The sequence below is a fragment of the Natrix helvetica genome (assembly GCF_964273705.1).
Source record: "Natrix helvetica genome assembly, chromosome: 5".
Lineage (NCBI taxonomy): Eukaryota > Metazoa > Chordata > Lepidosauria > Squamata > Natricidae > Natrix > Natrix helvetica.
Genome location: NC_138551.1, coordinates 29,874,044 through 29,901,078, shown reverse-complemented (window position 1 = coordinate 29,901,078; position 27,035 = coordinate 29,874,044). Strand labels below are relative to the sequence as shown.

The 27,035-nt window shown below is 41.1% G+C and overlaps 1 protein-coding gene across 1 annotated transcript; it reads right to left on the bottom strand.

Moving 5' to 3' along the window:
• Nucleotides 1-231: 231 nt before the first annotated feature.
• Nucleotides 232-26,792, bottom strand: MINDY4B (MINDY family member 4B; the record flags this gene model as incomplete). The annotated part of the gene is made up of 12 exons (XM_081954045.1): nucleotides 232-374; nucleotides 2,180-2,360; nucleotides 3,768-3,941; nucleotides 4,622-4,694; nucleotides 11,572-11,642; nucleotides 12,780-12,845; nucleotides 14,591-14,756; nucleotides 17,736-17,830; nucleotides 19,511-19,630; nucleotides 20,630-20,803; nucleotides 26,403-26,430; nucleotides 26,680-26,792. 12 exons carry the CDS (start codon nucleotides 26,790-26,792, stop codon nucleotides 232-234), a joined length of 1,404 nt encoding a protein of 467 aa, XP_081810171.1.
• Between the last annotated feature and the right edge of the window lie 243 nt (nucleotides 26,793-27,035).

The window sequence follows — 27,035 nt, the reverse complement described above, 5'->3', positions numbered from 1 at the left end:
GCTGATCCTAACTGTGGTCACTAATGAGGACTGTACAGACAAATACTCATATTGCTACAATCTTTGTATCTTGATGTATTGATTAGCAATTGAGTGAGTTTCGCAGGATGCTAATTTTTTCCCTATAATTTGCAGTAGCAACTTTTAAAATTAGCAATACACTGTCTTCCTTTTTCTCACTTTCATGTGGGCAGCACCTTTAAAGAAGACCATCTCCTCCAGTCACATGGATCAGAAGAAAGGACTTATCCCATTCCAGCTGATGGCGGCTCCTTCCCATTTAGTTCGAATGGCCATTTCCAGAGATGGCACTCTTTTGTTGGGATCCCTGTCGCCCACACAATGGTTTTCTTCCCAGTGATGAGAATGTGTATCTGAGAAGAGAGCAGCAAACATGCATTTACTCTGTTTCAGGCAAAACAGATCTTGAGTTCAATTTAGCATTAATTCAGCACATAGCCATATATTGAAATTAGAAGTGCAGATCAGTCTCAGTCACTTTTTGAAATGTTTCTTAGAATAAAGCTCACAAAATGTAACTTTTGTGAAAGAAATGATATAAAGGAAAATAATTGTGCCCTATGTTCACATACATTTCAGATTAGGATTATTGCCTACAGTTCTTGATACAGAAGACCAAGTGGCCAAGACCAGTTCCAGAGTACATGCAATGGAAGACATAGGAAGGCAGATATCAGTTAAATGTTAGGAAAAAAAACATTTCCAGGAGTGAAACCAATTATCCAAAAGTATACTGGGTTCCCTTCATGGGAGATATTTAAATAAAGGCTAGGTAGGGAAAGGATGCTTTAATTTGAATAATAGCATTGATCAGAGAATTGGGCTCAATAGCCTAAACCAGTGGTCACCACCCAGTGGACCATGGACCATTGGTGGTCTGCAAGAAAAGTTTGGTGGTTTTTTTTTTTTTGCATTTTGCATTTTTTATATTGTACTAAATACTATTTATCTTTTTTTAAAAAAATCCATATTAGTGGTCTGCAAGATTTAAAATTATGAATTTAGTGGTTCCCAAGGTCCGAAAAGTTGGTGACCCCTGGCCTAAATGACCTCTTCCAAGTCTATGAATCCCAGAATATTTTGAAATATGAAAATGCAATTGTGCATTTATCATTCTCCATCATTAGAATGATCATTAGAAATTCCAACATTCCATCATATTGGAATTTCTTCACACATTTATTGGGCCATTGATTTCAATGGTTGGTCTGTCTCTCTGTCTCTCTCTCCATCTCTCTGTCTCTCTGTCTCTCTGTCTCTCTCTCTCCATCCAGTCATTCATCTATTTATTTATATATTTATCCACTGAAAGGAGTCCTCTCAAATACTTAAAAAGGGATGTAGGACTATTCGCCACAATCAACTAGCCATGGTGAACTCACCATGGCCAACTCACCTCTGCCAACTTGCCATGGGACAATTCATTGTGGAACAAGAGTTACACTAATATTGAATGAATTGTGGAATAGAACCATTTAAAAACAGATACCAAAGGAGGGACAAAATAAAATGTGAATGGCAAAAAATAAAATATTTGTTTGTAGTTGTTTTAAACAATTAAAGCCCAATTGTTGAATTGTCCTGCGGTCAATTGGCCATGGCAAGTTGGTCACAATGAATTGTCCCATTCCATTTAAAAAGTCCCTTCTTGCCTTCTCATTCTTGCATAGTATTCCATGCTATGATATTCAAACCTTCACTTTTTTAATAATCGTACTTCAGCACAACACTTATTGTAAACAATAGAGAGCAGTTTTATGATATATATGGTCTTTAGGCAAGTCCTTTAATGGCTTATATGGATTGAAACAATTGGAGTATTTCCCTTATCTTTATTGGCAGTGCTTTTGGAATTTCCCCAGAAACTGTATTTCTTTCAAGTTCATCCTTAGTCAGAGCTGGATCTTTTAAGGCGTTATATTGTTTATTTTAATTTTAGTTTGGGTGATTTTCCAAGCATTTTTGGAATACTACTTAATCTGGGATTCATCACTTTACAGTTAAAAATTAGAAGGGGCATTTAAATCAATCTCACTTTTAAAATTTGATTTACAATGATCAGAAAAGACAGGGAAATGGATTTAAGCATTACTTGTGGGAAAAAGAAAAAGAAATAAGCATCTTCTTTAATACTTCTCCAAGAAATATAAATGCCTACCTATTGTTAGATGAATAGTTTTCTTTTGGGAGGGCTTGCCTTTATAAAAATATAAATCAAAGAGATGTTCCATTTTCCAATCAGACAATAACAACCTGTTTAAGCTGAAGAGAATGCTGTATGTTTCATTTATGTTGCACAGCCATATTGGCAATTTTGGTGTCTTCAACATGCTTCCAACCTGTAGTATAAAAGTTGTAGTTATGCATCAAGTGAAATAAAACGAATTTGCATGTTTTCTTTTTGGAATTACATATTTCTAAATTTAAAATGCAAACACTTTACTTTAAAAAGGTTAAACTGGCATAAAAGTAAAATGAGATTCGTTGTCTGTAAAAAGTGGCTCTTTATTTCAACCACCCTGGGAACAATTCTGAATTCTTCTGAGGGATGTCTAATTAGCCACGTCTTGGATAGTAAGCTATCATTTCCTAAGATCTTTAATTCTTCTAAAATGCTGTCAAGTGGACTGTGCAAATTATGGCAGTCCAAGAAATAGCCTGAATTATCCAGTGAAACTGAATGATGAAAGAGAAAAACACATGAATTATAAAATTATCTTCCATGAGTTGTGGCAACATCACCAACCTAACAAATACTAAACAGAAATTTATACAAACACTTGAAATATGACTTCTGGAGGATTATGGTAAACTTAAGACAGCTCTGCTAAAATGGAGCCAATGACTTCAGCAAAGACCAATGGTGAACAGACTGATTCCTTGGAACTTCTCCAGATAAAGAGAGGATGTGCCCTCAACTCACGGTCACATAATCACAGTTTAGGTATTTAGCAACATGTTCACGCTTACATCTGGTTGACAAGTGCCTCATGGTCATGTGATCGTCATTTAAAATTTTCTCTGCCAGCTTCCCCAGAAAGTCAATGGGGAAACCAGCAGGGATGATTGCAAATTGCTGCTGCCTGCCTAAAGGAATCCCTCTCATTTCTGGGGTCTGACTCAGAAAGTTCCTTGCTGAAGGATTTCAGCTCTGAGTCTGCTTGGATTTTGGCAAGGAGCACTTTCAGCCGGCCCCCAGAGCAAAAGAACCTTTTGTTGAAGGATTTTAGCCCTGTGCTGGCTTAGCTTTTGTCAGGGAACTTTTTCAGCCAGCTTCTAGAGATGAGAGGCAGCTGAAATCTCATCAGGATTTTCAGCCCATGAGTGGAGAGGTAATGCAGAGTGCAGGGTGTCTAAGAGGAGCAGAGAGACAGACCATGGGAGGCCTGGTGTAGATTGCATGCTCTGAGGCTGAAAATCTTGCTTGCACATATAATGTCCAGTATTACTATCAGTTACTGAGAGAAGAGATTATAGGACTTACATCTGCTTATGAGCTTCTTGTTAACACCTACTTGGCCCCTGTCAGAACAAAATGCTAAACTAAAGCAACCTTTTATTTCACCAAGAAATATGTTTTTTTATATTCTTCTATATGCTGGCTGTCACTTCTCATTTTCCTCACTTTTGTTGGCCCATGATGTCTCAAAGCTATTTTGAGACCCTCTTATGGGTACTGGATTGGCTGATCAAGGGAGGAAAAACCCCTTCAAGTACTTGTAATCTGAATGCTTTCCCCCACACACCTGTAGAGATCTGTACTGTTCTGCTTCTTCCTTGCTCCATTGTAAGTAGCCAACATCACTGCGGGAGAGAATTCCATGCAGTACTTTTTGCATACTGCCTTCAGTGTCAAGCCTTTGGCATCCATTGAACACATGTGGACTTGCCCTGCCAGTTAAAATGAGATTCAGAATTGCCTAAAGGGAGAAAGGACCAACATTATACTTCCAGGTAGTATTAAGAATCAGGAGACCTGACTATAAAGACAAGAGCCCAGTAAATTTCTGCTCAGTTGCCTGGGGTCTGCTAGGCAAACCAACCTGCCTCTGAAGGTGCCAGCTTCAGCTGCTGGCAAAACATCAGGAAATCTTTTGTCTTGGCTACAATCTCTAAACCTTGAAACCTAACATTGCCCAGTAACTGGAAACATTAAATTATAAAGTAAAGGTAAAGGTTCCCCTTGCACATATGTACTAGTCCTTCCCGGCTCTAGGGGGTAGTGCTCATTTCTGTTTCAAAGCCGAAGAGTCAGTGCTGTCCAAAGACATCTCCGTGGTCATGTGGCCGGCATGACTGAAAGTTGAAAGCGCATGGAGCGCTGTTACCTTCTCACTAAAGGTGGCTCCTATTTTTCTACTTGCATTTTTACATGTTTTCGAACTGCTAGGTTGGCAGAAGCTGGGACAAGTAACGGGAGCTCACTCCGTTACTAGGGATTCAAACCTCCGAACTGCCGACCTTTCTGATTGACAAGCTCAGAATCTTAGCCATTGAGCCACTAGGTCCCTTATTAAAGTATAGCAACATATTATTTTTTCATTTTTATGTACTTGTGAAAAATAGTCAAAGACTATAAATTTCATATTTAGAAACATACTTGTGTGCAGCTAATGTCTCCATGTTGACAATGTAACAGGTGAGTTGTGGTGAAGTCGAGATCTCTCTGAAGCCTGTTCAGCCAAATACAAAGAAAATGCTACAGAATTGGTTTCACTTATAGTTTAACTCTTAATTAACTTCACTTAATTAATTTCACTTTATTTATAGTTTGTCATCTACACAAAATCCTGTTTCAGCTATCCTATGGCAAAGCCTATAGGAAGGAGAATGAACAACTTTTAACATCATTGCAGGGTGTAATAATACTAACTGAAGCATCAGACCTAGCTGGGAGACCAGATTGAGTCATGAAGATTATTCTGTATGAATATTTGTTATTTCACAGCACATTTCATTTTTTAAAATATTATTGAGATCATGCCCGGCCTTTTTCTTTATATAAACCCTCAAGTTTAATTTATATGCAGTAGCAGAGTAATGGAATTGATAAAATAGAAGGAAGAGACTCAAATAAATCTCCCTTTGAGAGGCAGGAGATGGAAATAATAAGCAAAGATATAACAAACAGGAAACTGGAAAATTAAGGGTCATTTAATTGAAAGGTTTTTTTGAAGAGCCTTTCTGTAAAATCACCTCATCTCTTGAACTCTTTTTCTTTCCTACTTTGGTTTTATATTTACAATTTGCATAGTACGTGGTTATAATTCTGTTGTTGTTATCGTGACATTGCAACCAACAGAAAAACATTCAGCGATTCCAGACACCAAAGGTTTTTTTTTCCCCCCAAGGGAAAAAAATGGGACTGTTTGCAAACAAGGACTATGTTTATATCTATATATACTGAATAGCTTCTCTGTGGAACTGAAGTGTAGTCCTCGATGCTCTCTGGTTTGTTGTTTGCTTGCAGACATTTCATTACCCAACTGGCACTGGGTAGGTGACTGGGTCATGAAATGTTTGCAAGAAAACTACCAAGCTCAGAGACCACCGAGGACGCCATAGTTCAGCCCTGAACTACAAATATTCTGGGGTCCTTGGTGATCTCTGAGCTTGCTTATTTTCTTGCAGACATTTCATTACCCAAACTAGGTAACATCATCAGTGATAGTGACAACGCTTCTAGGGATGCCCCTAAATAACACAAATCTGGCATGCTTCTCCGTCCCATCATATCACTACCAGGGACTATTATTTATTATTATTATTATTATTATTCATATTTATAGACCGCCCCCTCTCCCGAAAGGGACTCGGGGCGGTGTACAGTCACTAAAATACGTTATAAAATACATACAAAACAGTTAAATAATTAAATACGTAGGTGGAGGAGGTTGCAAGACTGTACATAGAATAATAAATATTAAATATAGTATATAGTGTATTAAAAACTTTTTAAAACCCCAAACCCAATTAAAATGAATAAATCCCCGGGAGGTAGAACTAAGAAAGTGCCAGGCCAGCTGATTGAAATAGGTGAGTCTTTAACTTTTGCCGGAAGGAACGGAGGTCGGTGGTAGTTCGAATGTCAGGGGGGAGGTCATTCCAGAGGGTTGGGCCCATCACAGAGAAGGATCTACTCCTAGGTGTCGCCCGCTGGCATTGACTAGCAGACGGCACCAGGAGGAGCCCCTCTCTGTGTGAGCGGATAGGTCGCAGGGACGTGTGTGGTAGGATGCGATCCTGCAGGTAACTAGGTCCACTGCCATGGAGCGCTTTAAAGATGGTGATCAATACCTTGAAACGCACCCGAAAGGCCACAGGTAGCCAGTGCAGCTCGCGCAGGAGAGGTGTTACGTGGGAGTAACGTGTACTTCCCATAATAACCCGCGCGGCTGCGTTCTGAACTAGCTGCAGTCTCCGGACGCGTCCCAAGGGAAGCCCCATGTAGAGAGCATTGCAGTAGTCCAGGCGAGACGTCACCAGCGCATGAGTGACCGTGCGCAGGGCACTCCGGTCCAGTAGGGGGCGCAATTGGCGCACCAGGCGAACCTGGTGGAACGCCCCCCTTGCCACGGCTGCCACATGGTCCTCCATTGACAGCCGGGCATCAAGGAGGACGCCCAAATTGCGCGCCCGCTCCACAGGGGACAATTGTTCGCCCCCTATGGCCAGCGATGGAGTCAGCTGGCTGAACCGAGGCGCCGGTAACCACAGCCACTCGGTCTTGGAGGGGTTGAGTTTAAGTCTGTTGTCCCCCATCCAGACCCCGACGGCTTCCAAACACCGGGACATCACTTCGACAGCCTCGTTGGGGTGGTTTGGGGTTGAAATATACAGCTGAGTATCATCAGCGTAAAGATGGTACTCCACCCCAAAACCACGGATGATCTCACCCAGCGGCTTCACATATGCGTTGAACAGGAGAGGCGAGAGGACCGACCCCTGTGGCACCCCACAAGTGAGTGGCCTCAGGGACGATCTCTGCCCCCCTGTCAACACACATTGCTTCCGGTCGGAGAGGTAGGAGCCGAACCACCGCAAAACGGTGCCTCCGACTCCCATCCCCTCCAACCGGCGCAATAGGATACCATGGTCGATGGTATCAAAAGCCGCCGAGAGGTCTAATAGGACCAGGATAGAGGAGCAACCCCTATCTCTGGCCCTCCAGAGATCATCGACCAACGCGACCAAGGCTGTCTCAGTGCTGTGCCCGGGTCGGAAGCCGGACTGGCGTGGGTCTAGATAGTCGGATTCGTCTAGGTGTCGCGGGAGCTGCTGCGCCACCACATTCTCGACAACCTTCGCCAGAAAGGGGAGGTTGGAGACTGGACGATAGTTAGCTAGCTCCATTGGGTCGAGCGCAGGCCTCTTGAGCAAGGGTCTCACCACCGCCTCTTTCAAGGCGGTTGGTAAGTATCCCTCACTCAGTGAGGCGCTCACCAGGCCCAGGAGCCAGCCTCGTGTCACCTCCCAGGCTGCCAGTACCAGCCAGGAGGGGCACGGGTCCGTTAAACAAGTGGTGGGTCGCAGCCGTCCACGCAGCCTGTCCAAATCCTCGGGGGCAACAGAGTCAAACTCCTCCCAGAATGGTCCCTCAAGACTCGCTGTTGGCGGCTCGTCTGGTCCACTGACGGAGGTCCACCCGCTCCGGATCTGATCGATTTTGTCCTGAAGATATTCCCCAAACTCCTCTGCTCTACCCTGTAAGGGTGTCTCCCGCGCCCCCTGCGATAAGAGGGAGCGAGTCACCCTAAACAGGGCGGCAGGGCGGTTATCCGCGGACGCAATAAGAGCAGCACAATGTCTACGTTTGGCCGCTCTTATTGCCACAAGGTAAGTCCGCAAATAGGCTCTTACCTGTGTTCGGTCAGATTCGGAGCGCGAGGATCTCCACCTGCTCTCTAGACGTCTCCTGTGGCGCTTCATCACCCTGAGCTCCTCAGTGAACCAAGGAGCCCGGGTGGGTCGATGCCGCAGGAGAGGTCGCAACGGCGCAACCCGGTCCAAGGCCCCAGTCGTCGCCCTATTCCAGGCAGTCACTAGGTCCTCGGAACGGGAGCGGGACAAGGCTACAGGTATTGGCCCAAGCTCCGTCAGGAATCTATCAGATTCCATCAGGTGCCTGGGGCGGTACCAGTTTATAGAGTCTGGTTCCGCCTCCTCGCGGTGGGGGATAGCGCCAGGGAAGTCCAGCCGGAGGGATGAGTGGTCTGACCATGACAGGGGCGTGATAACTAAATCCCCTATTCCCAGATCACTCGTCCACTGTTCAGATACAAAAATGAGGTCCAGTGTGTGGCCCCCTTCGTGAGTGGGGCCCTGCACTAATTGGGTCAGGTCCATGGCCGTCATGGAAGCCATGAACTCCCGAGCCACCTCGGAAGCCGCTCCCGTTGACGGCAAGTTGAAGTCCCCCATGACCAGAAGTCTGGGAGTCTCAACTGCCGTCGCTGAGATTAGCTCGAGGAGCTCGGGCAGGGCTGCTGATGCATAGCGAGGAGCCAAGTATACAATCAGCAAGCCCCACTGCCTCCCTGGGCCCCAACTCACACCAAGGGACTCACACCCGGGTATCTGAGGAACAGTGAACTCCCTCGGCTCTAAACATTCCCGCATAACCACCGCCACCCCACCACCCTTACCCAGGGCCCGAGGCTGATGGAATGCTCGAAAACCCGGTGGGCACATTTCCACGAGGGGTAAACCACCTTCGTGGCCCAACCAGGTCTCCGTTATCCCTGCAAGGTCTAGCTCCCCCTCTGAGATCAACTCATTAATGAGGGGGGCCTTGTTGATGACAGACCTTGCGTTGCAAAGCATCAGCCGCAGGCCCTGGCTCTGTAGCACCTGTCCACCTAGGCTGCAGGGGTTGGTACAAGCGACCGGGCGTAACCAGCAGCCACGGTCTCCCAACCGACCTTGGGATCTTATCCTGTCCTCGCATCCCCTCCTCCCCGCGACCGTTGTAATAGGACAACCCTCTGCTATCGTGACCTTTATATTCCCCCCCTCCACCGCATCCCCGTCCTTCCTGGACTCACCCGTCTGTCCGGCTCTGGCCGTCCTCCCGGTCTGATTAACCCTCCCCCCCACCCTGGGACCCCCTAAAAACAGTATAAAACATTTTACTAAAAAGCCCCTCAGCTTCCTCTTCTTCCACCTCTCGGGGTTCACGAACCCGTCATCAAGGCTGGCCCTTGAGAGAGCCAAGGGCCATACCTGCGAGAGAGGGGCCTCCCGCAGGCGAAACAGGTCTGTCCTCGAGTAAATTGGTAGGTTGTTGACCATCCCGATAAGGTAGGGGTGCAGATGATATAAAAGTTAATAGTTGAAAACCAGTGGGCTAGAGTCTCAATGGAGGGCAGAAGATTTTTTTCAATGTCCAGGTGGTACTCAGAACTTGGAGAGAAAGGGGGGGGAGAGCAAGCCATGATTAGATGTCCCAGATGGTAGGGGGAAAGGCGAAGATGGTAAATGGTAAATGGTGGTAAAGGATAGATGATAGTTCCATTCATCTGTTCCATGGTGGATGTAGCCCCCCCGATGGAAGGGGGGGGGATTCTTGGCCCAGCTGCTTGGCTCTCAATGTTAGTCTGCTCGAGCCAGCAGGGGCCCGGGAGGGGGGGGAGAGGGAGTAGCCAGAGACAAACAGCCAGGAATAACAAGATGACAAAATATCCCAGGGGGTTCTCTGGCTGCAACTTCCTCCATTCAGCCATCGTCGCAGCCATCTCCCCTTGTCTCTTCCAGCAGTCTCCGTCCACCTCCCAGTCCTTCTCACCTATCAGATGTTTCCTGTTTCTCTCCCTCAAGTTATTCGATGTTTCAAGGATCTCTCCGGTGCCTCCAATGCTTCCAATGCCTCTGGAGCCTCTCACCCCCTTCCTCTCACTCTCCTTCAGCTTTTCCGGCTCTTTTCCAGCTCTTTTGAGGTTTTTCGGTGTTTCTCCTCTATTCCCTCTATTCCTGGTGTTTCTCAGCGTTTCTCGGCGTTTACAGCCGTTTACAGCCCTCCAGTCCTCTCCTCCTCCAGCCCTCCAGTCCTCTCCTCCCTCCGGTCTTCACCGAACACCCTGGCGGGCCAAAACAAGCCCAAAACATGCCTGGGTGGTCGGGCTATCAAACTCTCGGCTCCCTCAGATGATACGGGAGCCGGCAGCAACCCTTAACCGGGCGGGAGCTCCATGGTGTTCTCGGAGCTCAAGGGACGCCCGCCATCATCATTGGAAGCTCCTCCTCCTTCACTAGTACTGCTGATGTTACCTAGTTTGGATAATGAAACGTTTGCAAAAAAAAAACAAAGCCCAGAGTGCTCTTTGGCTCCTTTAGAGCGCTTCCTCAATCGGAAAGAGCCCAAATTATAAAGCGTCTGGATGCAGTTAAGTCCAAGCTTTGGAGTCTATCAATCTCTGACAAGGATTTCTTTGGACCTCAGGGATTTTATACTGATTTACCAGCAGACACTCCATTGGCATTTTCTCCAAAAAGTTTAATTCATAAACCTGGAGACACAACCCTGCTTGATGACACTGCTGAATACCTTCCAACTAAGCAACCAGTCAATGCCACAAGTAGGAACTGGAGTGCGCTTAGAGTCTTACAGCCCCACGAGCAAGGCTCACCTCCCCTCTCTTTTCCCCTGCTTTTGCCTCCCAAGACGATGACCTTGCCATCTAATAATGGATGTATTTTTTTGGATCCGAAGGGTGCTCTGTAAAAAATTAACACAGAATGACTAGTAAACCCGGTTACCCCCCCCCGCCCTGCACACTCGTGCCTTTCGTGGAACATTGCAGGCTGGGGGCGAAGATGCGGCACTGCAACAAAGCTCAGAGAGCATCAAGGTCCCCTCATGTCAAAACTGAGCTACAAATATTCTCATTTATTAGCACTCTTCTATTGAATTTGAATCATTGTACAACCTAGACAGGCATGCCTGAGCACTAATGTGTCTGCTCACTCTTCCTTTTATCCTAATTATAGCATTTTTAATAATAAAAAAGGAATGCTGAAATGCTGAAAGTGGCAACCTCCCGTTTACCAGAATGTGTTTCTAAGCAGGCAACCTTAGAAAATCAGCATGTTAGCCCAATGAATGCATTTAAAAAAAAAGAAATATGCTTTCCTGCCTAACCAAAAACAAAAGTAGGGTAGGATGGCAAGAACCATTTTGAGAGGCTACAGAGAGTAAGAAAGAGACCAGATATTGCATGAAAGACATTTGTGGAAGTGGGTAGGACTTGTTTCAATATGCCTAAATAAAATAATATTGCTAATTCTCTTCTGAGCAACTGGACTTAGCCCATGGTGTCACAGTAATCTTTTTGACCAAAATTTGATAACATTGCAAATGGCCAATTACATTTGCATCATCCTATGTAATTTCTTCTTACATTTGATAGTACATGGATCAACTTATCTTCTAAAACTTTCTTTACCGATGAATATAAATAGCATTTGCAGAATCTTAAAGGTATACACATTGATTGGTAAATAGTTGCTTAACTTAAATCTAAGCATTTAAAAAAGGGAAAAAAAACATTTTACCTTTCAAATGTCCTGGAGAAAAGTAAACTATACAGAAATAAGATCGCCCCATGACTTCCCTCAGAGTTCAGCTGATTCAAATAGATAAAAAAAAAACATGAATTATTTTAACATTGCCCAACGTCTCTGACAATTGTAATCTTGTTTTTAGTTACAAAATTATCCAAAATAGCCTTTCCTAACCCAGTATTTTCCAGATATACTGGGACTTCCAAAATTCTTCACCAGAATAAAAGTAAAGGTAAAGGTTCCCCTAGCACATATGTGCTAGTCATTCCTGACTCTAGGGGGCAGGGATCATCTCTGTTTCAAAGCTGAAGAACCAGCGCTGTCCGAAGACGTCTCTGTGGTCATGTGGCCAGCATGACTAAATGGCAAAAGCACATGGAACGCTGTTACCTTCCCACCAAAGGTGGTTCCTATTTTTTCTACTTGCATTTTTACATGCTTTCGAACTGCTAGGTTGGCAGAAGCTGGGACAAGTAACGGGAGCTCACTCTGTTACGTTGCGCTAGGGATTCGAATCTCCGAACTGCCGACCTTTCTGATCGACAAGCTCAGCGTCTTAGCCACTGAGCCACCCCTTTCTTCACCAGCATTTATTTATTTGTTTATTTAAAAATTTACACGGCTGCCCAATTCTACAACAACTCTGGGTTATATACAGAAAATAATAATTTTAAAATGCAGTTAAAATGACCAAATGCTAGATCAGTGTTTCTCAAACTTGGTGACTTTAAGTCCTGTGGACTTCAACTCCCAGAATTCCCCAGCCAGCTATGCTGGCTGGGGGATTCTGGGAGTTGAAGTCCACAGGACTTAAAGTCGCCAAGTTTGAGAAACACTGTGCTAGATGAACAACCATCAAGTAGACAGGACCCACTACCCACTCTAACCCATGAGCTGGAGAAACTGCTAGATTTTGGATGACAAGATGAAGAAAACTTCTCCATACAAAAGCAAATATGATTATTCAAAATGTATGAAAAGTTTAGCAGCAGAATAAAATTGAATTAGTTAACACTTCTGGATATGAACCAGACAACAATCCTGTGTAGGATGATTTAAGAATAATCCCTAGCAAACGGGTAGTAATCATTTCAGAGAAAAATACACAGAAATGCAGTTCTCTTTCTAAGTATAATGAAAATAAATAAATGACTGGAACATATTCTGTTTTGCAAACGAATTGCACACTCTCTACTTACGCAGTGTATGTGATCCAAGATAAACTGCTGCATTGTTTCTTTCTCAAAAAAGTCAAACATTTGAACCTGCAAAGAAATATTAAGAATACAGAATGCCCATAAAGCGGCTGGATTCCAGTAAAAACAAATATTGTGAGATATAGTAATTACCTCATTCAACATTATCACAGACAAGCATTGTTTATTCTGATTTGAATTATGTACCTCGCATATCCTAGAGTTCACCTTAGTAAAATCTTCCAGATTTCACTGGGTTAGAAAAATGTGGATGTCTCCTAAAGAGCAGCAAAGTAATACATAAAAGTTAACTCTTTCCTTGTATCTAGTGGGTTGTTTGAATGTTCGCATCCCACATATGGTTTCCTCTTTTATCATATACAGCAGACTTCCCCAAATAGTCTGTCAATATTATAGATAGTCCTTGATTTATGTGGTATGTATGTATGCATGCATGTATGTATGTATGTATGTATGTATGTATGTATGTACGTACCAGTAATGGTTTTCTCTTCCCTTCACTACCGGTTTGGAACTGGGAGCCTTGTGTGCGCACACTTGCTTCACTTGCACGTGGCGCTTTTGCACATGCACAGAGCGTCCATGATGATGGGTGAGTGGGTGGGTGGAAGTTCCCGCCGCCGCTACCAGTTGCCTACAGAACCAGGCTGAACTGGCAGAATACCACCTCTGGTATGTAGGTGTGTGTTCTGGCCCCCCTCTTCCCGCCTGTGAATAAACCAGAACACAGGCTTGGCTGTTTGCCACTGTTTAATTACTGAGATAACGAATTCTTTGGCTGAGGGCCCAGACAACTCATGTTCAATAGAGCAACCCAGATAATTCGAATGAAGCACCGCAGATAGTCCCAACGAACAGACACGGCTAGAATACATAGATTTTCTTGACTACTAATTTGAACGGTTGTTTCCTGCAAATGTCCCCTCCTAACGCCTCACCTATAATTTCTCTTGGGAGGGGTCAATCCACAATCACCTGTGCTTAATCATCTTCTGTGAGTCTGCCTACCTAGTTGCTGCTTCCGTTTCTCAGCCCTTCTCAATCTAGCATCAGGGACAAATTGCCTTTGATCCTCCCCACTGCTCCATGCCTCAGGAGCCTCCTGTTGGCCAACCAGCCTCTCTGGTCCCTGCTCTGAGTCTGAACCCTGCACATGGTCCTCCACATCATCCATGGCAGACTCATATGGTTCCTCGCTATCCGAGTCATCATCAGCTCAACCGGATCCTGCTGGACCACAACAGGTGTGTATATATACATATATATACCTACATACATATATAGACATATATAGTCCATTTATTAAGCAAAGTGGTTATTAAGTGAGTCACACTCAATTTTAGGACATTTTTTGTCATAGTGTTAAGCAAATCGTTGCAGTTGTTAAGTGAATCATGTGGTCATTAAGTGAACTCAGGTTTCTCTATTGACTCTGCTTGTTAGAAACCGGCTGCAAAGTTTGCAAATGGGATACTGCAACTGGTGTAAATACATGCTAGTTGCCAAGTGCCCAAATGTTGATCACGTGACTGTGGGGATGCTGCAAAAGTCATAAGAGAAATGGCGAATTGTGTGTCACCTTTTTCAGTGTCATCATAAGTTTGTATGGTTGCTAAATAAACGGTTGTACGTCAAGGGCTACCTGTACTTAAGTTCTTGGAATTCTGGCTTTGAATGGGTGGAATTCGTTCTAAGTATTTATTTAGCTTTGTACTTTTGAGGTTTTCTTAAGTTGGGTGTAAACTTAACTAAAATATTTCTCCCTTCCCGATCTTTAAAATAGCTTATCTTACTTGTTCAGTAAAGTGATCCACTTCATAGTCTATATTTGCAGTAAAGTAAGCACCATCCGTGATAAGGCAGATAGTCGCTCTCTGACTTTCTCCTGCTGTCCACAGAATATCGGCTAGTGCTGCCGTAAGAGTTTTTTCTTGCTCTTTAAGGCTTATTTCAGATATACTGGAAAGCCAAACAGAAAAAGATCATAGTGAACCATGAAAGTAAATCACTAGATTCTGAACCATTTCTTTGATTTTTATTCTCCAAGACATTGGATTAGACGTGTAAAAACAAAAACAAAACCCAAACCATGATTTAGCATGATATTTAAACAAGATATACAAGACTTGGGTGCATTCTCTCACCAGGACTTTTCCTAAGTGGCTGAGAAAAAGTTTCCAAAATTGTTCCTCTTATTAATTGCAGGTATGTCATATATCATCGAGTAAGAAACTATGGTCGAATGTTGAACTCACCAAGGTAGGTTCAAATCTCGGTTTCTTAAATTGGGTGATGAAATTTACCAGGATTAATGTTAAATGCAATACCTGCAGCCTGGAACAGCTGATTGGCTGTATTCTGGGAGGCCGATCCAACCGCCAATCAGCTGCTCGTGCTAAATCAGGCTGTGCTGAAGCTGACCAGGCTGTTTGCTGCAAGGAGGCAAATTGCTGGGAGGCAGAGGCAGATTTTCTTTTTCTTGTTTTCCTCCCCAAAAGCTAGATGCGTCTTATGGTCCAGAACCTCTTATAGTGCAAAAAATAGGGTACTTTCACATGTTTAGCAGATGAAGATCAAAAGCAGAGGATATAAGATCTTTGGAGATGCTAAGGTGAAAAGAGATTAAGCAAACGTGGTTGGCAGGATCCAGGAGAAGAACAATTTGTGCTGTAACTTCCACCTTCTGGAACATCATGCTGCACCCTCCCACCCCCAAAGTGAGATCTGCATCCACCCTTTTGGCCTTCGAAATGGGCCTGAAAATATGGCCCCGTCAACTGCTTGGGGCCCCCATGGGCATGTGTCATTCTGGAAGTGCTTTGTGGACTAAGATAAGACCCATTTCCTTCTCATGTGCATCTTGCTCCCTTCCTATCTTTTAAACCAGGTTTAGTCTTAATATTTGTTTAATGTTTCAGCATTATATCCTGTTGTTTTTATTGATTGTAAACCACCCAGAGTCACATCTAGGCAAGATGGGCAGCATATAAATATGATGGAGATAGATAGATGATAGATAGATAGATGATAGATAGATAGATAGATAGATAGATAGATAGATAGATAGATAGATAGATAGATAGATAATAAATGAAAATCTACCATGCTTTTACAGCTGGGATTCCTCTTTCTGGAATCAGAGAGGAGGCACCTTGGAGATGGAGTAGCAGGCCAGATAATGTACAGAGGCAGAGAAAATGGTTGGCAGATTTCATTTGTGAACAAACTGCCAAGAGAATAGGCTGGAGGAAACTTGTGGTTTGATACTGGGAGAAGCAGATTAGAGCCTGGAGTGATGCAGAATTGAGTGAGAGGGACCATTTCTCTGAGATTTTTTGCAGTGGGATGGCTGTTGCTGTGGACATTTGTGGAAGAAGGTGGGAAGAAACAGTTCAGCTATGTACTATGCTGTTGAAATGAGTTGTAACTAAGATGGGTGAGTTTAATGGGCAGGGAGTGCTAGCTATGATTAAGCTTCCTGCTGTGTGCATAAAGATACATCCCGCTAGGTCCCACTGCTTATTACTGCTTAAATTATTTCTCTGTGTTATACTCTCTGTATTGTTTTCCTAATGCAAATTATAAAGTTCCTGACTATTCATAGCTCACAGTGGAAATTGCCCTTTAGTGTCTCTCCACTGGATAGAGATATGGCAGCAAATTAACATGTACATGAATTGATAGATGCTGGAGTGATTCTCCTTGAGAGTTCTGTTGCAAATTTCGGACTGAGTGCTGTCTGAAAAATGAAGTTAGATGTGGTTAATTAAAGGAACACTGAAGGAAGTTACATTCCCTCTATGGGAATTGTGGGAGAATTGTGGGAGAAGAGCAGGAGATTCAAGGCTGACTGCCCTTCACATGAAAATATCTGAAAATCCTGCAGTTTTAGAGCTACAAGGGATACCATTAAGCCTTGGGTGTGGTCATCAAGACCTCCAAACTCTTTGAACAAATGAATTAGTGGAGAAAAATATACTGATGTTTTAATTTTAATTAAATTCAAGAATAAATGAAATAAAATCAGATTTAGCTACTCCCTGTGACTTTGGGGCAGTGGTGGGATTCAACTGGGTAACAACCGGTTCACTGAGTGCACATTTTGCATGTGCACGTGCATTTCGCACATGCGTGTGCCAAACATCCACATGGTGCATTTGAAAACAGCTCTAAAACTTATCTTCTACTGCAACCCCGGTGAAAAACAGCTGAAGCGTGGCAATCCGCTCGGTCTTACTTATCAACTGGGCTTCAAACAAAGGAAATATAGGACAGACTAGCGCAGGGGCGGGTGGGCGGGGCCAACTGATCGCTGGAACTACTGGTTCGCCTGAACCAGTTCGAACCAGCTGAATCTCACCCTTGCTTTAGGGACTGAAACCCAAGGCAGACCACTCAAAGTCCAACTGATGTTTTCAGTCCAGAAGAAGCAGCGGCTCTCTGCTCTAAGTCATGATTTGAAAATGCTATTACGGGCAGTCCTCCACTTACAACAGTTTTGTTTAGGGACCTTTCAAAGTTACAATAGCACTGAAAAAAGGAACTTACGACCCTTTTTCACACTTATGACCATTGCAGCATCCCCATAGTCATGTGATTAAAATTCAAATGCTTGGTAACTGACTCATATTTATGACAGTTGCAGTGTCCTGGGATCACAGGATCACTTTATGGGAGAAGCAAAATCAGCCAGATTCACTTCACAACGGCGTTATTAAGTTAACAACCACAGGGATTCACTTAATAAAGTGAATAAAGTGGCAAGGAAAGTTGTAAAATGAAGCAGAACTCACTAAACAACTGTCTTGCTTAGCAACATTAATTTTAGGCTTCATTGTGATTATAAATTGAGGACTACCTGCACTATGTTCTTCCTGCTCCATCTAGAAATCAATAAATAAAACTTTCCCCCCATCCCAGATGTATTCATTTTCTTACCTTTGAAGGGAGATATTTACTTCTTTGTTTTGTACAAACAAAAAGTGTTTCATGATGTGAACCTGAACTGCCATCTGGATTGCTGAGGGTCCACCCTAAAAGAAAAAACCAAAATCAAGAGTCAATTGCTCTGTGATTTGCTTACACTATGATACAAATCCAATGTGTTGGGGGACCTTCTCCAAGCCTTACAGGAGACGAAGTGTTGCGCAACATACATTCCCAAGCTCTATTTAGAACAATAGTGGGCAAACGTTTTTCCATGTCATGAAATTGAACAAAAATCTATAAACTCCTTGCTGTCTGCTTAGCTGGCCGGAAGAAGATATCAAGCGGAGATCTTGGATACAGGAAATACCGTATCACAAATTGAGTATGAATAGTGTTTTCCAGATTTACAGGACTGTGTAAATCAGGTGGCATACATATTTAATAAATTATTGGTTACTATTATTATTTATTTATTAGTTTAACAAACTGGCTTGCATTTTTATGAATATGTTTTGAGTTTGAAAGGTGAATATTGCCAACAGACACTTGGCATGCAGATTTTTTTGGCTTTACATGAAAACTTTCGAAGCGCACTGAGTTGCTAGAGTCAGTTGGAAACTTCTGAACTTACAGTATATAGGAGGGATCTACCAATTCTCTCTGTCGAAAATGCAAATATTCTTAAAAATCACATAATCAGTTAAGAAAGCAGTCTACTACTTGACATTTTCCATATGTGCTAGACTTTGTTCAAATATCTATTACAGAATGCTGGTCTAAAAATATAAATCTTTATTTCATTTTTATTTTTATTACTCCAGAAAAGAGAAGACAGAAGGAATTGAAGGATAGTGGCTTTGATTGGAGCTTTCAGCAAATAGGTGAGATCCTGATAAAATATCATATTTTTTGCACTATAAGATCCACCCAAAAGTGGGTGGAAATGTCTGCATCTTATAGAACGAATGTTGCTGAAGCCCCACCCACTCACTGGTCCTCACCTGAATGGTGGAGACCCTTTGGCCTCTGCCTCCCAGCAATTTGCCTCCTTGCAGAAAACAGCAAACAGCCTGGGCAGCTTCAGCACAGCCTGGGCAGCTTCAGCATAGTATGAGCAGCTAATTGATGATTGGATCGGCTTCCCGGAATACCACCGATCAGCTGTTCCAGGCTATGAAGATCGCCACTGCCCATCACTGCCACTGCCCATCACTGCCATCACCACTGATCACTGCCACTGCCTATCGCTGCCTCCATGTGCCCCATTTTCAACCTCCGGGTATTCTATTTTCAGTCTGTTCCATGCGGCGGGGATTTCTGCCACCTATTGCTGCCAATCCAAATGGCAGCGGCGGCGGCAATTGGCAGTGGCAATCAGTGGCGATAGGTGGCAGTGATCAGCAGCGGCGATCCCTATCACCTGGAATGGCTGAAAATGGGACATGGGGAGGCTGAAAATTGGGGGCAGGAGGCAGCAATAGGTGTCGGTGGTGATAGGTGACGATGACGGCTATGGGCAGCAATGATCCCCATAGATCACTGGATCAGCTGATCAATGGTATTCTGGGAGGCCAATCCAACCACCAATCAGCTGCTTGTGCTAATGCAAGCTGTGCTGAAGCTGACCAGGCTGTTTGCTCTTTGCTGCAAGGAGGCAAATTGCTGGGAGCAGAGACAGATTTTTTTTCCTCCCCAAAAGCTAGGTACGTCTTAAGGTCTGGAGCATCTTATAGTGGAAAAAAATACAGTACTTATCAATTAAAAAAATGTTGGGCAGACATTACCTTATCCATCTCTAAGGCATAGGCCAAATCAGTAAAAGGGTGGTGAAACCTGAAATATGATCTTTTCCATTCATAGTTGAAGACTTGAAATGTGTTTCCAAATAACATCCTTCGCAATTCCTTTGAATGGGAAAAATAGATTTCTTTAGTTCACTGTTAAGTCGGCCAACAATCAAAGATCTCTTGGTGATGTAGATATATTAAAAATCTCATATATACAATCATTGTAAGACATAATAAAAAGAGAGCCAAGTAAAAACAAAAACAAAAATCCCTGGAGCCAAATGATTTAGAGTTAGAAGAAAAACAAAGTAAAATTACTAGCTTACAAAGCAATCGATAAAACCATTCTTAAAATGTCATAGAAAGTGAAGAGCATTTCCTCTGTTTTATATGAACCCTTCTGAGCAACCATGCCAAAACAAGGGAATTGCATGGCATGCCCTATTCTTGCAACCTTTTGTTTTGAAACCCCTTTAAACTGATCCCTTCCAAGGCAGATCATTAAATATAATTTTGACAGCCTGTTTCCACAACAACACTATAGTAACAAAATAAACAGATGCCCAGGAGTGCTGGAAGTACACTTTCAAACAGAGATTGTGGTAGTCAACAGGAACAAACAGATAATAGCACTGGAACTAGGGGATGTGAAATTATGGAGATCCTAGTACTGTGGTTAAATTCATTTGATTTGGTAGTCTAGGTTATGTAAACCAGGTTATCATATTAAATCATAATGTGGTTTGATTGCTTGAGCATCGCTTGTTAGGCAAGCAAAGGAGTTGTTTCATTAATCTTGTTTTATATGCTAGCTAGTTAGTAGGAGAGGGTGCCAAAAAGAGAAAGCCCTTCTTCACCAAAATAACTCATGTAATTTCAGACACATCAACTTTTGTTGTGAGATCTGGTTCTAACATCTATGTTGCTCTATACCTAGTGAGATATCAGGTTAGTGGATTTCAAGTGATCATTCCCCATAAACATCTACTTTAATTATTCTAACAGCAGTATACTGCAGTCTTCTTCGTAACAGCGTGGCTGGATAAGAATTCTCTGTTTCCTTAATTCTGGCAAGATTAAGTTTCAGCTCATGCTTAATTGATAAGATCTGCTTACCAGAGCCATTTCCAATAAGATGGGATGCCCTCCTAGGTCTGATGAAATGATTACAGCTTTGGGAATTGAATATAAAGTATTAAATGGAAACCTGCTCTGTTCTGAGGGGTTTATATTTTGACATGTTCCAGAGGCATCTTCTTTATCATTATCAGATTTACAGTCTTGGTATTTCTGAAAAAGATGAAGAAAGGAACAAACAGAAACACGAGAGCATTTTAACTGGAAGGTAATAGCAAGGTTTTTGTATTAGTTTCTATCATTGGTTGAAAATTCAATTCTTTCAGATGCAGCTTTTAAAAAAAGATGACGGTAATTTAAAGGCAAACAATATTGTTATTTGCAGAAAGTACAATTGGTACAATAATAATGTGGGCACTTTGTTACCTTAAGCAAATTTTCTTAGAAGCAGTTTGGAGGCTCAGAATGAGCATTCACAATTACTCCTGAGCTACATACACTGTTTCATTTATATTCTGATTCATGTATTATAGTCTACAGCAAACTTAACTAATTAAAAATAATCAACTCCTGGAATTCATACATGTCAGTTTCACTTTCTTATTAAGAAAGAAAAGACAAACATTTGTCTTACTTACTATTTGATTCCTGTTTACTTCCTCCTGCAATATTTCGATATAACTCAACTTAGAACCCACCCATCGTTTGAGCTGACTTAATTTCAGTCTGCTATCCATAGCTAATGGATAGAATGAAGGACATCACAAGTTATCAAGTTACTGGTGGCACTTAAAAGGGAGAACAGACTTAGTACAATGTTCTGAATTACTGAAGAAAAGTGATCTTATTTAGAAATAAATGTCAAAGTAAAATAGAGATATTTTCTTTATACAGAAATTTCAAATGATTCTCCTGTCTCCACATAAATTAATAGTTGTTTTAAATAGTTTTTTAAATTTGCTTTTTAATGAAGGCTAATTATGAGCCATATGCATTATATTTATATGGATAAAGAGTAATTGCTGCACTACTGAACTAAATAGATAGCAATTTTGCTGTTTATTCTAAAACAGCCATATGCATGGTTTATACATCCATTCTGTTAATATTTGTTCACTTGCATAAACATTGGCTGACTCAAATATATTGTTGGTGGATTAAAAAAAAACATGCTCTTGCCCTGATCTCATATAAGGAATCCATCTATCAAATTTGAAGGTATCTCTAAGTGATTAATGTTGCTGGAATGTGTAGTTATCCATATAGTATATTCATACATATCCACCATATTATTTTCATACATATCCACCATATTATTTCTTTTCAGAGAAAGCTACATTATACACAGCCCAGAAAGAACAACTATCATGGCTTTTGATATATTACGTTTTAGATCCACATTCCTCATTGCATCAGACAATTCATTTAACATTTGCAAATCATTTGAATTTTCTACCAGCAAAATGGCATCATCTGTATTCAAAGTACACATGCATTCATGCCCCCATGAACACAACTCTAACATTATCACATATTAGACTTGTTTGTTTAATGTTATTATAGGTTAAGGAATTATAATTCATTTACAGAGTCCCAATACATTTATTTATGAATACATTAAACCAGCAAGGTAACATAACACATTATATCCTGCTCAAAACCATTTGGTAGGCATTCTGTTTTACTCTCAAAAATATTACCCGATTGCATTCATCAACCAAGGTTTAATAGATGCAAAAATTTCCATAATTCAAGCCTGTTCAGTTTTTCATATGCTTTTCTAAATCAACAAATATACAGTATTCATACATTTTTCACTGAACTGCTGAAGAGTTAAAACTAGTCTATGACCTCTTTTTAGGCGTAAACCTGCACTGCTTGTCCAAGTATTGGTATTGTAACTACTTATACTTATTAAGTCGGAATTCTGCAAAATTCCTGTCCAAGAATATTTAATGAATCAATTCAGGTGTAGTTTTTCTATTGCCTCTTATTACCCCCCCCCTTTTTTTCGTGTGCAAAGGAACAATAATGGCATTCTTCCAACAAACGGGATGTATCCTGTCTTTACAAACACAATAAAAGAAGTCATAACACTACTCATGAACCGTGGTGGTTTAGTGGTTAGAATGCAGTATTGCAGGCTACTCCTGCTGACTGCTGATTGCTGATTGCTAGCACTTTGACAGTTCAATCCTGACCGGCTCAAGGTTGACTCAGCTTTCTGTCCTTCCGAGGTTGGTTAAATGTGGACCCAGTTTGTTGGGGGCAATAGGCTGACTCTGTAAACCACTTAGAGAGGACTGTAAGACACCGTGAAGTGGTATATAAGTCTTAAGTGCTATTGCTATCTAATTCATCCCTATCCTTTTCGAACTATTGGTCCGAACCCAGTTGTGGACATTTATTTCAAATAGGTTCTGACTGGGTAAAATTAAAGTGAACAGTTACTGTGATCAGGGCCAATGTTTTTGTTAATGTACTCCAAAATAGCATTTGCCTTTTGGCAGCTGTATTACACTGCAAACTAAGGTTTAACTTATGGTTGATAAGGACACCGGATACTTTTCACATGCATTATTGCCAATGTGGATCTCCTGCATTCTGTATAATCACCCTGTAATAAGATGGACAGTTAATACATTTAATAAATAAACAATGGAACATTTATTATTACCATATTTCGTCCTTTCATTTTTCCTTCTGAGATGAAGAATTTTACAGTTTTCTTTGAATTCCGTGCTGTTCATTTCAGCCCACAATTCAAATATCTAGATTTTTTTTTTAAAAAAAATCTCTTCCTGTTTAAAGTATTATGCAGCTGCAGCAGTTTTGTACTATCTGGAGAGCTGATCAGGAACAACTTAACTCCCTCATTTCAGTCACTGATGAAGATACTGAATAGCTTAGAATCCATTACACATTCTATGGCACTCTATTTGATATCTCCCTCCTAGTGAAATGGAACTATTAACAAGGATGCTTGGGTACGATATCTTAGACAATTATCAGTCCATCAACAGTAGTATCATCTAGCCATGCTTTACCATTGTATTAAGGAACATGTCATGGGCAACTTAGCTGAAAGTTTGGCTGAGATCCAGATATAATTGGCTTATGGTTTTCTGATCTACTAAAGTAGTAATGCAACATGATTAATTTGCAGCTAAACCTTTACTAGCTCCTGCCTATCCAAGCACATACAAATATGCTGACAGATTTCTAGTTTCTCTTCTTCCCCCCCTATTTTTGCTCATCTGGGGTTTGTACAAGCCCTCTGGAAGTTCTTAAACACTATGGGAGTTAAAATGATTCCATGATCACCTTCATTATTTCCTTCATTTAAGTTAGCTAAGTTGTCTCTTACCCTCTCCTTGTCTATCCCAAACTGCAGTTTTCTCCTTCATCCAATGCAGATTGAAAATAAAGTGAGTGCTCTATTTCTCTTCAGAGAGAAAACAGGCACAAAATAGAAGTTAAGAAATTCTATTTTCTGATCATCACCTATTGCTAATTCATACTTTCTCCTCACAATGGAACTATAGTCTCTGGGTGTCCATTTGTTTCTAACTTAGTCAGAGAACACTCTGTAGTTTTTGATATCTCTTACAGGCCTCAGCTCTTGGCCTTTCTGACAAAATTCCTACATATTATGGATGCTACCTAGTATATCTTTGGTTATAAGCTCCTACTTCCATTTCCTGTAGAAGGAGGGACTTATTTATCTTCAGCATTTTGGAGAGCTGTGTATACATCTCTCCTAATCACTATTGTTTTGCCACTTTGAGAGAAGTACATTGGATGCAGATAGGCTTCATTTACATTTTTTGCTTGTCCAATAGGGTCTTTAATAAAGGCATTACTTTCCACCCTCTTCTTTATTTTATCTATCTATCTGTCATATCTATCTGTCTGTGTGTCTCTCTCTCTCTGTGTGTGTGTGTGTGTGTGTCAATCTATCTATCTATCCATCCATCCATCCATCCATCCATCCATCCATCCATCCATCATCTATCTATCTATCTATCTATCTATCTATCTATCTATCTATCTATCTATCTATCTATCTATCATCTACCTACCTATCAATCTATCTATCTCCATCCATCCCTCCATCCATCCATCTTTGTCTCTGTCTCTCTGTCTCTCTGTTTTAGTATTTCTGTCTCTCTATCCATCTATCTCTCCCCCCTCTGTACAGCACAAACACCTTTTTTGTTGAATCTGTTCCTTCCCAAGGCATATGTCAATCATGAGCATCCTGCTGCTAAATTTAAGCCTTGCCTATCACAACATACTTGTCTCCATAATGACACACACACACACTTCTGTGAACTCTATAATGGAATTTTTTTCACATTTGTTTCAAGCAGCTTTCATATCCTCTTTCTTTACATCCAATTCATCTGTTTCCTATTCATACAAAACTCATACTTTCTCTTTCGGCAATCATTTTGTTTTTATTCTAGAGTCTTTCCCTTTCTTTCATATCATTTTCCCAAGATGCCTTCCTGACAGTACCAAAATTCTGACCCATATTCAAAACTTGTCATCAATCTTTCCATTTGTTTACATAAATAGATCTACACTTAAACCAAGATTTCAAAACATCAGACAACAAAGCAATTATTTATCAGTTTTCAAGTTCTGATTTTTTTCTCTCCCGTCCACTATTGCGTAACAGAATAATTTCGTCATTATCACATTTATTCAGAATGCTACACTTTCCCCTGCAAAACACACCCAATTCTTCCTTTTTATTTTGCCATCAATAGGATTGAAATATAAACCATACCAGCTATGATTTCCCACTTTCACGCATATACATAACCTAGATGACCAAGTCATACTTTTTGAGGTATATCGTAGTCTCTGCATTCATAAGTAAACTCACTTCTTCACTTTCAGGTTGATTTTAGTGATGACAGTTACTTTTTTACTGTATTGTTTTTTTAAAAATAGTTGTATTGAAAGATTTTATAACATAATAAGAATTACATTCAAAGAAAAGTAAATGTGAAAAAGGAACGTAAACTTAAATGTGAAAATAAATGTGAAAAAGAAAAGAGATAAAAAGAAGAGAGCAAAAGCAAAAAGGGATAGAGAAAAATAATAAAAGATCAGAAAATATGAATATGTATATTATATGTTAGTGTGTGTGGCTTCTGATCCTATCAGCAGTTATACATGCAATTCTAATCAAAACACACTCATGAGATTCACTTGATTTTTAATGCAAAATATCCATATGAATTTTTTTTTGCTGTACTGTTTCTGTATAGACTGGTTGGTGATTATTTTTTAACTATCATTCTTAGACCACAAATATTATAGATAGGGACACTGACTTATTTTTAAAAAATAGAACCATAAATGTGTTGATACAGCGCTGGAGAAAGACAGAATTGTGTAGTTATCCTAAGCGTATCAATATTTTTAGAAAAACAAATGTCTAGTTTACTTTAAGACTGCTTTAGAAATTGATGTAGAAAAACTGGATTAGATTTTCTCTGTCTTAAAATACTCTGTCTGTAGTAAATACATAAGGCATCTAAATATGCAAAGGTTTCTAAAATGCATTTAAACTTACAAAATTGAGAAACAGCTCTGTGTGAAAACATTTCTGAGTGCCCGTTTGAATAGTTTCTCTGATGTATTGCACAAGTGAAAACTCTCATCATCTCCCTTCGGTTCACAAGCTATTTTTTATGAGTGGTTGTTCAGGCAAGATTAATCTATTGATACATTCAATTTTATGTGAGAACAAAGATCAACCTGATCAACATGCTGAAAAAGTATGGAGGACACTTACCTGAAAGGTCCTGTGACTGATCTCCAACCTATGGAGAAAAACACAGTTGAAAATAACCATCTGGCAAATGGATAGCTTACGCATACATCATCGTAAAGATTACCATTCTGCATCAACCACTTCACCTCTTAGTACATTATATAGGGAACATTCCAGTCCTAAACACGTTTACAAAAAAGTCTTCATAAATTACGTGGGTCTTATTTCCATAAAACCTTGACCTTAAATGCCATCTAATTTTTAGTACTTATAAAATTATAGAGAGAAAAAACCTTACCCACGAACGTTGAAAATCTTTCTCCACTTGTCTAGATCTGCTATTTTGCTGGATATCTCTTCTAGCTCCATTTGGACTGAGCTGCACATATCACTTGATGCTTCCTTGTCCATCTGTTTGTGGCACAAAACTATGTATTTTCACCATTAGCAATAAGCTTCCCGAGACAGAAAAATACTGTATCCTCTTTTATATAATTACCTATCAGAAATGGTTTGAACCTAGGTTTATACCCTAGGACCTTGCCCCCTTTCCTGTCTCCTCATTACACTTACTGTAAACTTAATACCGTTGCATTGCAATTAAACTTTCATTAGAGTTGTACATAGCCCTGTGTTTTCTGCCCATTGTATATA